We start from the raw sequence: 15,480 nt of genomic DNA on the forward strand, positions 1-15,480 counted from the left end.
AAGCACAACCTCAGCAAATGCAGTGCTTTATGTCCTGAGGGCTCTAGAGAAGGTGAGACTGGAGGGTAAAATAAGATGAAAGAATGTGTAGCAGTTTAGCTCTTCCTTTTGTGCCGAAAGTGTACTCACGGCACCCCTTACAGACTTGGCAAAATTTCCACCATCCTATTTCAGCTTTTTTTCCTCTAGGCAGTCGCTAGTTCACCTACACTGGGGAATGTCAAACTGCATTAGGATGTCGTTTGAGTCAGTATAAAGAGCATTAAGTCAACAGCAGGATTGCATGCATATCTCTATAAATATGTCCCTTTATAGTCACAGCAAACGGCGTGTTGCCATTCAAAGTTAAATATCCCGATAGTTCTCTTACATATAGCCTTTTAAGTGTGGTGTTGACTATATATGCAAAGATCATATTATTGTGTGTGTCCTCAGAGCCACCTTTTCTGTCAAAATTATAATCTATATCAAAGTGTGTCTGTGGAACTTCTGTTGAGTGTAACCTCAAGATGAATCTCTCACAGAAAAAGAAAAAAAAAAAAAGGAAGAAGGAAAGTATTATGGGATTAAAAAAACCTCTTTGCCTTATTATAGTTATATGGAATGAACAAAGAAACTTTAGAGGCAGCTTCTCCCTTTGTTCCTTACAGAAAAAATGAACCTTTGTTCACGTTTTGTGTCAGCTAGAGCAATCCCTGTGGTTATATTACAATCCTATATTGATCCCACAGTGGCATCTGTAGAATCCCTGAGCCTGTTCTTAACTCACAGGCAGCAGGACTGCGAATTGCTACAGCTTGTTCTGCCAAGTAAGAATTTGTCTAACCTACTTTTTTAATCACCCCAGTGTGACACCACCGCCTCCCTGCCATACACCCCCCTTGACTACAGGAATAAGAAATACTCTGTCAGAGCGTCGCCCTAAAGCGTCAGGGCTTCCCAGATTCAAGTCCTCATACCCTTGAATGCATCTCTACATTCATGTTGTTGTATGTCCAGACATTTCTCTGAAGCTGATTATGAAACAGACAACAGTGGAGTTTTTTTTGGTGCACCTGTTCTTAAGTTACTTCATTCACTTTTTATGGCAGGTTTTCGTGAGATTCTACATTATACTTTGCAGTTCTTCCCAGACTTTGAGAGGTTGGTAAGTAGGGTCTTTAAGTTTCAGATTTCTGAGCCAGGTTGGTATTATGTAATACTCCATGTAGTGTAATTCCACTCTCTGATTTCAGAACCTGTCGGGACCTGCAGTAAAACAACTCCACAGAAGGAGGCACCTTCAGGACAAAGATGAGCACTGGAAAAGCTTACAGTAGCTTGAACATCAGCAGTGGAAGAGATCTAGCTATTGGCTTTACCTCTTCCACAGTAGCTGTCCTTCTGTTCGGGACAAACTTTGTGCCTGTTAAGAAATTTGATACTGGTGATGGTAAACTTATTTATATTCTTTTGTTGGGTTTGGTATTTTTGCTAATAGGTGTAGTATTTTACCAGCAAATGTGAGTTTCCACAGCTAGAGTTTTAATTATCATCACAGATAATCATCACCCTAATCCACAGAGCATATTTTAATTTTCTGTGCTATGGAATGGGTATAAAGCAATAGAGTATTGGTTAAGATGCAGCAAATCTTTAAAAGAGCCTTTTTATGTGTTAGTGTGCACTTTAACAGGGATGATGTGCATTTCATGAGCATTTCACAATGGAAAGCAAAATGTCTTCTACCCTTATGGGTATTCTCAAATGCATAACAGTGTTATTTATACTGTAAAAGTTGTTGAACTTTGGAGTATTCCCTTTCGGTTGTGGACCTAACATAAAAGCAATCAAAAATTGAAATTTTAATATTTTATCTGGTGACTGGGTAAGAGGAAACAATCGATTCTATTTCCTGCTTGGAATTTTATCACCTTACTGTGCTTGGTTCGTGCTGTATTTGCATGTTTATATGAAGCATACTAGATCCCTAGGTGAATAAATCTGCCATTATGTTACTGCAATAATAGTATATACATTACAGACTGCATATAACCTCTCTCTCTTCTTTGTGCCAAATATGGTCCTGACAAGAAAAGGCTAGACTTTAAAGTGAAAGTCATAGCTCAGCTGGCATAAAGTTAACTGCTCTGCCTAGTTGACCCTTAGAGAATCTACAGAGGTAGAAGAGATTGGTATCCAAAGTTTTTATCATCCTCAATATCCTGGGTTAGTGGAAAAGCCCAAGCACTGAGCTTCGAAGGAGTTTTGTCCTTTGTGGTCTGTGTTAGCTGCTACTAGGGTGGCAGAAGAAGTTTGCAGTAACTGAATATCCTCTTTGTCAGAAGCCTGTCAAAATTTTTATATGTTTGAGAACCAGAGCGTGTGTAACCTTTGTACAGCAAAAAGTGTCTTTTGCAGCTGCATATAAAGAATGCATAGTAAGGAAAAGACTGACGGAATTACAACACCCCACCCTAGAATACATCTTTCAAATGTATTGTAATATGGTTCACTGAAATTCACTAAGGAGATGACCACCCGTTGATATTTTTCTGTACAATTTTATTTAAATGATGGTATGATAAGAGATTCATACACACAGTATTGTACAAATTCTCTATTGTGTGCATTTGATTTATTCATAGGCATGTTCTTCCAATGGATTCTCTGTGCCTCCGTATGGATGGTTTCTTTGGTGATCAATTTAATTCAGAATTGTCCCCAGTTTTGGCCTCTGGCTATGGTTGGGGGTTTTGTGTGGGCTACAGGTAAGGACAAAGACATTCTATTTCTTGAAACAAAAGTAATCCTAACCTTTTATTTAAAAACTGTGACAAAAACATCCATATGTAAAGTAGTAGAAGTTATTTGGCTTTTTGAAGTCTTGGTATTAATGGAGGTGTACCCTTATAGAAAACATTATTTTATTATACATATTTTATAAGCAGCCAATTCACACCAAAACCAATTTTTTAAATGGTGTTGAGGAAAAGCTTATGTTTAATGTATTTATTTTTAATTACCACTATTTCCTATCACCTGTAGCCTTAAGCTTCTTAGCCTTCTGAACAGCCACAGAATCTAAAGCAAAAATGTTCAAGATCACTGTCTAGTTTTTACCCTTTCTAATTTTTTTTTTTTTTTTTTTGTATTTCAGGTAATGTTACAGTTGTCCCTATTGTTAAAACTATTGGCTTAGCTCTTGGTCTTTTGATATGGGCTTCTTTTAATTTGCTGACAGGATGGGCAAGTTCAAGGTGAGTATGTTTTTAGTCTCAATTCATACATAAATAATGTTGCAAATTCTTCATTAATAACTGCAGTGAAAAACACTATCACAAATAAAGAGGATTTATCATATATAAAAGAACTTTTTCCCTCTCAGTGGAAAGTACTCAGGCTAATTATTCTAGCTTTTTGAGTTTTCTCTGTGTCAATAGGAAGAAGACCGCTCAATGATGTTCATTAATATAATTGAATAAATAACGTATTTCTTAATGTAACACTAGTACACTGTATTTTTTCATTATGGGCTGATAGAATTAAGTTCAATTTTTAAATACTCAGATTAAAAAAAAATCAATGTAAATTGAATTAGTTTAAAGATTATTTATGTAAAGTAGATGTAGCATTTTGCAAGCCAACAGAAGCAGGAATCCAATGTTGCAAAATATAAACTTGAGTAGAATTATTTACACGAGTAAAGACTTCCAAAAGTGAGTTACAATTTAATTATTTGTATGTAGTCAGTGAAACTAAGTGAAACTAGATAAATATTCCAGGTTTGGTTGGTTTGGAATTGACCCAGAAGAGGTATCAAGACCAATCTTGAACTATATTGGAGCTGGACTTTCACTATTGAGGTAAAAATTTATTCTTATAATAAATTTCTGTATTGTAGACTAAATATTTAAAACGACAGGGACAGTTTAACTAGAGGACAAATGTATTGAAGTATTGTTTGTAAATTGGTTTAGTGCAGAATTCATGAGCTCTCCACACCTAGCTGGGCAGTGCTGTATTTCAGAATAGAAACATACATGATATCCAGTACAGAAATGTTTGTTCATAAACACAGAAATAGACTATTTTGCTGGTAGACATGTTTAAGGCAAAGCAGGAGTGCACTGGTTGTCCCCCTGGCTAGGTTATTCAAATGTTTCACTTTCCCCAAATTTTGTGAGAGAGGAGAAACCAACTAGAAGAATCTTGGTGAGAAAACATCTGTGAGATTTTCAAGCTGAATTGACTCAGTCAGGGATACAAATCCTTCCTTTTAACTGTAGAATATGCCACAGGGTCCCTGCCGAGATCTTCTAGTATCCATGAATAGCCAGAGGCTTTGCTTTCTCTTTCAATAGTTCCCTGTCTTTTAACTCTTAAGCCACGCTTAACACCGAACAGTGGCTTCCTTTGGAAGGGCTTCTTGCCTTACCTTTTATTATTGTGTTATTTATTATTTGAATGAGTGTACATTTTGGTCCAAATGCCAGGGAACACTTTAGGAAAAGAAGGGTGTTAAGAACATGGAGATGATGGAGCTATTCTTCATTGCTAGGAGAGAGCTGCCGCCTTAGATTAATATGTTTGACTTCCACCCTTCCTAGCAGTCCACAGCTTTTTACCCATTACTGTTATACGTACCACATGATTTTGTGAGGTACCTGGGGAAGAGTTGCAGTACTGCTGTTCCTGCCTGTTGAATTCATTCAGCTCACCACCTGCTTCCTGCCTGTTTCTGAGATATCACAGACGATTGGTCAACAGGGTAAAAATCATGTTTTCCTGGCAAGCTGCACAAAGCCTGTGCATGTCATTCTGCAGAGCTCAGAAGCACATATTTCATTTTAGCCTGTATGTTTGTCTAGTCCCTCAGGAGGAAGCTGACATCCTTTTTATATCTATCATTATTCCTTCAGTAGGAGGTGAGTCATTATTCTAACGAAGACATTCTGTTTACAGTTATGAGAAGGAATTCCTAAATCATTAAAATACTTTCCATGAAAATAAAACCAGATCCTGCCAGTTCTTATGACACATATTTACCTGATTCTCTGAAGCTGTCTCTACAAGCAGTAGTGTTACCCTTTCTTCATTTGATTCACTTGGTGCACTGCTAAGCAATACCCCTTCTCCTACCACATAAACACGAGTCCCTGTAGGAACAGTATTTCCTCACTCACACATTATAGAATACTGAAAACTAGCTTTTTTCCTTTAGCAGAGAGATGATTCAGTGCAGGTTTAAGCTTTTCCATATAGAATTTTCAGGCAGATGTGTGGTTTAGTACAAAAGAGCACTGTTAACTAAAGCACCTGTTCTTAACATGTGGTTGTAGCTACACACTGTAAAAGAAGACATTTCAATCCTATTACATAGAAGAGAGATATGTAAAGTGATACAAAGACTACTTTACTTACTTTGACTTAAGGTGTTTGTTGAGACTGTTAAAAAGCAATTATTTTTTAAAATATATTGAAGTGACTCTAGGGCAATAATGAAAATAAAGTAATACGCCTCCAAATCTGACTTTTCTCTGTGCTGAATGTTACATCCGTATGAGCTGACATGGTATTAATTTGTGTATTTTTCTCTTCTGAGTGTTGTCATATTTCTTTTTATAAAAACTGAAGTCCAGAGTTCTCCAGTTTCATTAGAAAGCACACCTTTACTGAGAGAAAGTGTAAGTACTCTACAGTTGTTATTTCATAGCAGTGAAAGGACATATCCATTTAAAAAAAATTTGCTCAGTATTAACCAGATTTGCTAAGCTACATAAATATGCATTGGTTGTATTTAAAATTTGTGGTTACTGTATATCCAGTCAAATGTGAGCAACAAAAAAGATGTTGTCAAGTGTTCTTTCTCTATTGTCAGCTTTAAATAGCTTAGAAGTCCTTTTGCACTATGACAGAGATTATACAAAAAAAAGATTATACTTTTCTGTGTGGGAAAAAGAAACAATTTCAAGTCCAGCTGTAAAACTAGGAGGGTGCTTAGTTGAAAGGCAACAGTGTATAACTTACCCACCAGATTTTTGCCATGTTACAGAACCAGGAGACTGTCAAGAACCACTGATCCTCAGTGTTAGCTGTGGCACAGGTTGGAGGCCAGTGAGGGGTCACAGATTGCCTGTCACTCCTTCTGGAGCCCAAAGTATGCAAGAAAAGCTGGAGAACAGGAGGCCTTTACTACCATTGTACCTGACTGTTATAGGTCAGTGCTCAGTTGCTACCTGAACAGAGAACCCCTCAGTTTTCTAGCTGTGTTCAATGCTCGCTAGAGGTTCTAGTCTGCCACACCAAATTGCAGAAGAGAATCTCATTGCAGGACTACAGTAAAGGGATGCTGCAATTCTGCTTTCTTCACAGTATTTCTCTAAGTTCCTTTTGTTTCTCCTTCCATTTTATTTTCTTAGAGCACAACTGTTCTTTTTAATACAGTGTTTGTGATTTTAAAATAAATAAATAAAAAAAACCACAACAACAAACAATTAAACATTTGTTTGGAAACTCTTTGGTTTTTTTTCAGTCTATTAATGTTACTGAAGATACTTCTGATGACTCATGGGTGAACAGACTTTCTCCACCACAAAAGAGGCTCATGTAAGTTAGTAGCAGTTCTACTGGTGCAGGCCAAGTAGTTGGAGAAAGTAGTTGAACACAACTGAAGAGCAGAATTTGTGCTCTGTAATTTTCCTAGCACAGCCATGCACTAATAAATAAGTTTAAGTACTAGTATAGTGTGCATATCTGTATATGAATAGCTGCACAACTAATTAGATTTCCTTCGCACTGTTGAGTGTGCTTTCACCTTACCAATTAAGTATTAGTTACTACTACAAAAGCACAATATTTGGCAAAGCAAATAGCAGTAGAAATGAAGTAATTTCAGAGCTGTTTTTCATCACCTGGTCAATTAGGACTCCAGCATAGAAGGAGCCTACGCTATTAACGTGCTTCCAGGTGTGGCTTCCAAGTGCATATATCTGGAGAAGGCGTGGCAGTGTGGTGAGAAGACAGCAGATGTGCTCCAAGGTGGAAGCAGCAGTCAGCAAGGGGCCAGTGTGGGGAGAGGAGACAGCCAAGAACACAGTGATCTAGAGGCAGGGAAGGGGTCTAAATATGCAGTAAACTTGAAAATAGTTGCAAAGAATATATAGACTGTAATAGTGAAGCTGTGAGTGTGTGCATTTTAATTCTGGTTTTGTTTGTTTTCTCCTAGCTCTGCTTTTAGGAAATCCTATTTAGTTGTTTTCTCTTGTCATTAATCTAGACTGCAGGCTCTTGGGGCAGGAAGTGCCTGTGTTACTTGGCCAGAAAATATAGAAAAACTAAGTTATTGTGTTACACCATTTCCACACTAGAGATAAAAATGTGGAAAAAGGTATTGTAGTGTTGCTACCCATTTTGGTATGATACACAGTCTTTAACTGCAGTACTGGACTTAAGTTTATTTTCTGTTTCCCTAATTAACACCAGGCTATTTTTTCTGATTTTTGCTCTTTTTAAAGAGGATGTAGTCTGGCTGTAGTAGCTGGAATACTCTATGGTTCCAGCTTTGTACCAGTACTTTACATCAAGGACCATGGAAGAAGAAATGAAACTATATACAGAGGAGCAAGTCAATTTGGTAAAGGCTAATAGATCACATCAATTTTATTTCTTCAGTATATTGTGTTCTCCTGCTTGTGTAAAGGCGCAGAGTGAAATTTGTGGTATGCCTGAAAATACCCCATGACAGCTTATCAGTTCTGCACTATACGTTGTCGTAATCATAGTACTGGCACTCTGTTTTTCTCAGAGGTGAATTACACAGGTAAAAGAAAGTGAGAAACAGCCCAGAGGCTACCCTGCTTAACTGACAGCTACTTTTCAGAAGGCATTAAATACTAGCACTCTCAAAACACAACATTCATATGCCTGGAACATGAGGTGAACAAGGACACAGGTTGTACCAATTGCAAAATTAGTACACTGTCAAAGGAAGAGAAGGTTGATCATAATTGGTGAACAGAAGAGGTGTATAACAACATAAGTAATTAGGGCATTTTATTTAAGATTTAGTGTGTAGTCTATCAGGTAATACCAGCAGCAGCTTAAGAGCAATTTACTGCTGAGACTGCATAATGTTGCCACTAAGAAATTGTTTGCTCTATTACATACAGTTTCTCTTGAATACTGCAACTTATATCTTTCCCAGCTAGACAAAACAGATGCTATCTTTACTATAGCTGCCTTTCCTGTTGAGAATTTATGACTCCAAGGAGGTAGAGATCTCCTTGCTACATACTTCTGCTTTGCCCTTTGAAAATACTCTCTTCGGTACATATAAGGTCCATAAAGGATTTATTACTGTTAATGATTATAGTGCTTAAAATTACGATACACTATTCAAAATATAAAAAGGAAACAATTGTGCCACATTTAGCTTACATATTATGTGCAATTGTTTTGCCCTTAAATGTACAGGAAAGAAACAAGGCTGTATACAGGTATACAAATATAGATGGTCAGGAAAGGATATAATTACATAAATAATTTTGTAGCCTCAACCTCAAACTTCAGGTTTTAAAAAAATGTTTCAGTGGTTTGACTAATAGAGTCTGGAAAATAACTCACAAAAATGCATAAAAGTCTGTAATAAATCCTAGGATCAGCACAGTAGTGAATTTGTGTTTAATATATTTGCGATTGACCAAATCTATCCACAGTCAGACTGGCAGCTGTGTTTGTCACAATCACAATTGAATTTGAGTCGTTAGCGTTGGCACCTTATATGTTTTTGTCTATGTGAATGCTATCAGTGAAATAAATGTAGTTAAAATTAATAACATGTTTTAGACTAATAAAATTGTGTAATTTCTCTTTTAGATTTAGATTATGTTTTTGCACACTTCAGTGGGATATTTCTTACAAGTACCATCTACTTTTTGATCTACTGTGCAGTCAGGAAAAATAAACCTAATGTTTATCCCCAGGCCATATTACCAGGTATGACTGTTTTTTAAATTAGCAGTGCATTTCCGTTACTTCTTCTGGCCATTTTGCAGTGATTAGTTCAAGCTATGTGTTGAAATTTTAGTTTGCCTTTCAAGTCCCTTAATTTGACTTCTTGTCTGTTTTGAAAGATCACTTCTATTGGGTTAATTAATTAAGGCTGGAAAACAATGATAGATTTTGTTCTAATCTGAAACTAGAACAAATTACATTGCATATGGCAGACTTTCAAAAACTGACTCTGCCAGAGTGGAGAGCACATTGCCCAGAAAATTATGAACTTTAATTTGCTACTTCAGTTGGAGTAGCTGATCTTATCCCATGAGCTTTGGTTTAGATTATCAGAGCCAGCTTGTTAAAATATTTAACGTACTATAATACATACATCTGACTTCTGAATTGCGCTATAAATACAAATGTTCCACAAAATGTTGTCTGTACCTTTCTGTAAATGTTTTTGATTGGGGTTTATTTTTCTAGGGTTTGTTTCTGGCGTGCTTTGGGCAATAGCCAGTTGCTGCTGGTTCATAGCCAATCACTATCTCAGTGCTGTGGTCAGCTTTCCAATCATTACTGCAGTAAGTATATTAAAAACAAAGTCTGTGACAAGAATTAGAAGTGAAAGCTTTGTTTCCTTCCCATTTGGTAGAACTAAGTTGAAATTATGATATGTCTAAAGCATTTTAGTCAAAAGTATACACTGCCTCTCTTCTACTTGTCTGTGCTAGCATTTGTTTTTTTAAGAACATAGATGACTGTGACAAGCACCATCTTGGTCAATGCCAAGCATAAAAAAACAGAAGAATTGAAAGTGTGACTCTTAAGGTTACGTAAAAGCCAAAGATTCTGTAACCAGAATGATATCAGTTTTATATGGTAAAATTAAGGGGATTAAAAGAAGAAATGCTTTATGCTTTCATGCCAGCAAGGACATTGTTATGAATGTTTTAATTTGTGATTTTTATCCTCTAGTAGTCATTTTGCTTATTGTAAGTCAAATATTTTTGCTTTTTGTAGTTCCTGAGCAAACAGAACTGATTATGTATGGCTGAAAATAATGTTCTTATGCAAATGAGGGAAAAATAGGTTGGCCCATTTTATTTTTTTATTCCTATTTATGATGCTGTACCTTTAAAGTACTGTTAATTTCCAGAAGCTGAATAAATTCCATCACTAGGTTAAAAATAAACTTTGCCTTTACTCGCTTGCCAGTCTACTAGATGGTGATGCAAAGGTGGATAACTTCTGGCAAATGAGAGTTCATAAATACAAAAAAAAGTTATACTGAACAGCTGTATTTTGGAAGCAAACCAATGAAACAGTGTTAATAGAGATTAAGCTTTGCATCGAGGCGCAGTAAATCAGAATAAACTCTGCAGTATGCAGTGAAAAAAGAGACTTGGGATCATTCTAATTAGAAATTGAAGGATTAAAAGAAAGCAGCTTTAGTAACTTAGTTATCAGTATGCCTAAAGGGCAAGGATATAAAATCACAAAATGAAAAATTTAAGGACAATACTGATGAGAAACTGCCTTTCTGGACCACGGGTTCAGAACTGCTGCTCTGCTTCAGCCTGGAGAGAATTTCAGACAGCTGTTGATCACATCCCTTTAACAATTTGTTTAATTTTTAAAATGCATTCCTCTTGCACCATACACTAGCTAGAAAGTGAAATAACACTCTAGCTATTATTCAAATAATATTTGGCAATTTCACTAGGAAACAGCACGCACAAGTATATTCAGCATGAGACACTTTCCTGCTGGCCTAAGTCTGCATCCTATCAGCTCTACTGAAGATGGAGAGGAAGATCGCTGTCCAGACATCTGTCAAGTGTTTCAGGGAGCAGCTCTGATGGGAAGCATTAACAGAGCCACTTTTCATTTCATAGTCAGATAATATTTTCTCATTGGTCATGAAAATTCAGATCATTGCTCCCACAGGGGAAAAACTGTATTACCAAGAGTGCCTGGAAATTGTTGTGTATCGTTATTTGCTGTTAGCTAGGAAGTCTGGACAACAACATGAAAGATAATCAGTAGTTTCCCTGACCTGTCTATCTGGCTGGCTTTGTGCTGTTACTGGGTGCCTGCTATACAGGAAATACATTCATGTTCCAGCCTCTTGACATCATACTGAGCGATAAGATCGAACTGTGTCCAACTAGTTAGTCATGCTAATAAAGGAAATGTCAGGATTATCCATGGCAGCTGCCAATAAACCCAGATAGTCCTCTGAAATGTGGTAACTTTGTGAACTGTAGTTTGGACTAAATTGAAGCATATTGCAGCCTACTAAAAGAACATAAAACAGCCAGTAGATGCTCCACAGTGTAATTTAGGAAGAAATTGTGCCTTATCTGAAAAAAAAAAAATACAAAACAAACAAACAAAAATTTCTTGCCTCTCTTTAGTGATGTTTATGCTTTTGCCATGAGTGCCATAATTATACAGAATGCAAAGTCCTAAATTTGTTACCCAGACAAAATTCGACCAGCTGAAGAACAGTATCAGAAGGCAGTATATTTTAATGAAATGCTGTAATGTACAAATGAATTTTATTCTGCAGGGTCCTGGTATTGTTGCTGCAATGTGGGGAGTCCTTGTGTTTAAAGAAATTAAGGTAATCTTGCAAGGTCTTTTACCTTATCTCTCATGCTTGTCTCTAGCTCTAGGAGCAGCGTGACTTGGTGTGCAGCTGCAGCTTTTAGATTGCTACTCTTTGCAAGTACTGCACTGTGAAGCTGAAAGTCATATTGTGCAATACTAATTTTGCCAAGAAATCATAGAATCATAGAATGGTTTGAGTTGGAAAGGACCTTAAAGATCATCTAGTTCCACCCCCTTTGCCCTGGGCAAAACACCTCCCATTAGGTCATGTAGCTCCAAGCCCCATCCAGCCTGGCCTTGAACACTCCCAGGAATGGGGCATCCACAACTTTCCTGGGTAATCTTTCCAGTGCTTCACCACCTTCACAGTAAAGAATTTCTTCCCAATATATAATCTAAATCTACCTTCTTTCAGCTTAAAGCCATTACCTCTTGTCTTATCACTACATGGTCTTTTTAAAAAGTCTCTGGCTTGCTTGTAGGCCCCCTTTAGGGGCTTTTAGATGAAGAACTGTGAACAATTTTTACAGGAATGAAGGTTTGAATTCCAAAACTGTATGAATGCTGTTCAGTCTTCAGTAAATGAAGACTGTAGCAGGGCCAGGAGGCAGAATGCCAAGCACAGCCTGAAAACAGCTTTATTTGAGCCAGTTTTTCAGTGGGAGAAGGGAGTAAGCAGTTGTCCTAATAATTATGTAGATAAGAGATTATACTTCTATGGTCAGGTTCACTAAAGGACCAAAAAAGAGATGGAGTTTTAGTTGGCCTTGCTAAATTACATTATGATGTAGAGGTCCTAAACTGATGTGGTAGTGATTATCTTGGAACAGGCTAGTTTACTGGATGTTAACATATATGCCAGAAATAATTTTTCTAGTAGCATTTGAAGCATTCAGTGCTAGTAGCATAACACTCAGGTTCCCTTGGCTAATCAGTTCAGGATTCATAGGTACCTAATTTGCCATTAGAGATCATCTTTCCCAATTTTTTTTGTGACTGTGTAAAATGCATTAGGCATTCTTGGATCAGGAACCAGAAGTGCACTTTCTTCATCTGCTCCATGCCAGAGGACCATCATGTTCAATATCCGAATCTTTGTGACTCACCACACCTTTCATCTTTTTCATACATTTTTCAAATAGTCTCCTCATAAGTGCTTACTGCTTAAATATAATCTGAAAATAGACAAAGGCCTTTAAAAATACTGGCTTTAATTACTGGGTTAATTTTGTGAATGTTTTACTAACTGAATGGCGTCATAGATTACTTATACTAGACCCTTTTGAGCAGCAAATATGTTATAAACATTATATGAGATAGCAGAAAATTTTATCATTTCATGTGATAGATTTATTAATTTCATCATAAAATGAACCCTGGTTCTTTATTTTACATTTTTTTGTAAAGTGGTACCTATTGTAACAGGATGATAATTTTCTTTTTTTTTTCCTTTCGCATATCCAGGGACTGAAAAACTACATGTTACTCTTAGCAGCATTTTGCATCGTTTTGGCTGGATCACTCTCCACAGCTTTTTCTAAAGTTTGAAAGGATTTCTGGACCAGTAGATGGTGCTACTGTTTAATCAGACAATACTGGTATATAGCAATATATAATAATTTTCAAAATGTATGTCCAACATTTATCCTAGCCTGCTTCAGGCAAGTGAAACAAAAAAAAAAACAAACCAACTTTTCTAAGTGTTTCTATTTGGCATGAAAGAAAATCTGGAAATGTTTATTTCTTGTTTCTTGGAACAACAAGAATGACAAAGAACTTTAAAGGACTTTATTAAATAAAATGAAATAGTTTTATAGTTACTTTTTTTTTTTTTTCTCATTCAGGTACTAAACTTTCTGGCATCATAAATCACAGCTCACTGTTGTGATGGTGGATAAAAGGATTTTAATTCTTAGTCTGTAATACTATATATATTTGCAAGGTGATTTGTTTTATTATAATATTCTGTCTTAATGACTGGAGTATAAAATATGTCTTGGAATATTCTTTATGGAATCAACGCACATGAAGATGTGAAATATTTGTTTTATTTAGGAACATTACTCCTTAAAGTCATCAGTTTACATGAAAACATTATCTTCTAATCACTTCAGAATTTTTAAGAAAATATAGGGGGAAAAAAAAAAAAGGTGCTGTAAAGTAAATTACTTGTGTTTGCTGCCAAAATGTTTGTTCAGTTGCAAGAACATTGTGTGGAAATCAGGGCCACAATGCAAATAGTTGGGCAAGTTTGGATTTTTTTATTTTGGTTGCAACTAAACATTACATTTCTGTGTTGCAATTTGAGCAAAGTATGTGGTTCAAATTTTGTTTCTAAATGACTTTGGGCATTTTCTTGATACTTTTCTATGTAGTATATTGAAATCTTAAAAAAAATATGTATGGCAGTATTTATTACATTGAAGCATCATGCAAAAACTACCCAATCATTGTTCTACCCAAAGCAAGCTCATCTATGTGTAAGTCACTTCTGGCAGCTGTCGTCTAACTTGTTTCTTAAAAAATAAATTAAGAAGTAAGTTTCACTTTTTATACAAAATAACCAGCTTCTATGTGTCATGCTAGAAAACCCTAATATTGAAAGGAAATTCTCTAAAAGGAACGTTATGTCCGCTGTTCCATGACCACCACTAACATGTAAAACTTTATTTTCTTACTCTGGCAGCTAACCTTTATATTTGCAAAGCATATTGTCTGAACCTCCCCTTAGCCCTTTCTGCAGTGTATTAGACAACCCCAGTTCCTGCAGTGTTCCCTTGTTTGTAATTTTTTCTTTTTTCTTTTTCTCTTTCCTGAACTAAGTGAACTAGAGCTATCTAGAAAAACTAGATGTGGCAGTCAGACTACAGTCTTAAAAAAAACAAGAAGAGCAGCAGAATGATTTTTTTTTTCACCATCCAATTTGCAAGCTCTGTTTGTGGTTACACATCATAGTATGACACTTTTTGCCGTCACAGCTTGGTACTGTTAACGTGTTCAGATTGCAGTGATTATTTCTCCTTTCTTCCTTCCACCTTTATTTGTCTACTATTTATCAGATTTGATCTTAGAACTGTTACTTAGCCTGCTTTTTCCTATGTCATATTGTTTATTCCTCCCCAAGTCTCAGAACTTGGTGTCTGACAGGTTTTTACCCCTTAAGGAATTTCTCTAATTTTGCTCTGTATTTTATCCCTGTCCCCCAACAATTTGGCGTCATTTTCCAGCCAGATGTCATCTGCAAATTTTATAAACATACTCTCTAATTAATGTAAATAATTTATTAAAATGCTGCACAGTTGTGGCCTTTACTTACTGTTTGGAATCTGATGTAGTAGTTCTTCTGGCAGGGAACAATTGATTACTCTTTTGAGTACAATGTCCCTGTTTTACAGTGGTTTCATTTAGGCTGCCAGCTTTTATGTAACATCTGATACAGTTGTTCAAGTTAAGATACACCCTGATACTTGACACTGGAAAGAAAACTGGCCAGTTTTCTTCCAATATCCAGGTCAGACACAATTTCTTCTCGATAGATCCTTGACTGTTACCTAGCCATTCTTCTGTTGATTCAGATGAGGAAAAGTAATTTGTTCACATGTTTTGGAAATAAATTAAATTAAATTAAATTGGACATTTATAGTATCCCTGGATCGCTTTCCCTTCTTCATAAAGGTAACAAGAAATTCTGTATTACTGCAGTATACCCCATACCAGAAAACTGCTGATAAACAAAGAATTGGCAAAAGCAAAATACAATGTTCTCAGGCTCCTCTACTTTACCAATATGCCTTAATATGTCATTTCTTTCCCAGTCAGTTTTAGTTCTTACTCCTATGTCACTGTTCACAGTTGTGTTAACACTGACTGTGGAGTCCCTCAGGGGTC

The 15,480-nt window shown here is 36.3% G+C and overlaps 1 protein-coding gene across 1 annotated transcript; it reads left to right on the forward strand.

Annotated features, from left to right (window-relative positions):
- The first annotated feature begins 1,293 nt into the window (after positions 1–1,293).
- TMEM144 (transmembrane protein 144) lies at positions 1,294–13,337 on the forward strand. The gene is made up of 11 exons (XM_008942421.1): positions 1,294–1,432; positions 2,628–2,750; positions 3,140–3,239; positions 3,765–3,845; positions 5,585–5,666; positions 6,515–6,588; positions 7,497–7,615; positions 8,857–8,976; positions 9,463–9,560; positions 11,552–11,605; positions 13,057–13,337. The coding sequence occupies exons 1-11, from the start codon at positions 1,294–1,296 to the stop codon at positions 13,138–13,140; spliced, it is 1,074 nt and encodes a 357-aa protein (XP_008940669.1). The 3' UTR covers positions 13,141–13,337.
- Positions 13,338–15,480: the final 2,143 nt, after the last annotated feature.

This window comes from Merops nubicus, unplaced genomic scaffold (genome assembly GCF_000691845.1).
Source record: "Merops nubicus isolate BGI_N331 unplaced genomic scaffold, ASM69184v1 scaffold39736, whole genome shotgun sequence".
Lineage (NCBI taxonomy): Eukaryota > Metazoa > Chordata > Aves > Coraciiformes > Meropidae > Merops > Merops nubicus.

Coding starts and splice junctions, on each gene's coding strand:
- TMEM144 (XM_008942421.1), top strand. CDS start 1,294: ATGAGCACTGGAAAAGCTTACAGTAGCTTGAACATCAGCAGTGGAAGA. Junction 3,846..5,584: donor GCTGGACTTTCACTATTGAG/GTAAAAATTTAT, acceptor TTCTCTTCTGAG/TGTTGTCATATTTCTTTTTA. Junction 5,667..6,514: donor CACCTTTACTGAGAGAAAGT/GTAAGTACTCTA, acceptor GTTTTTTTTCAG/TCTATTAATGTTACTGAAGA.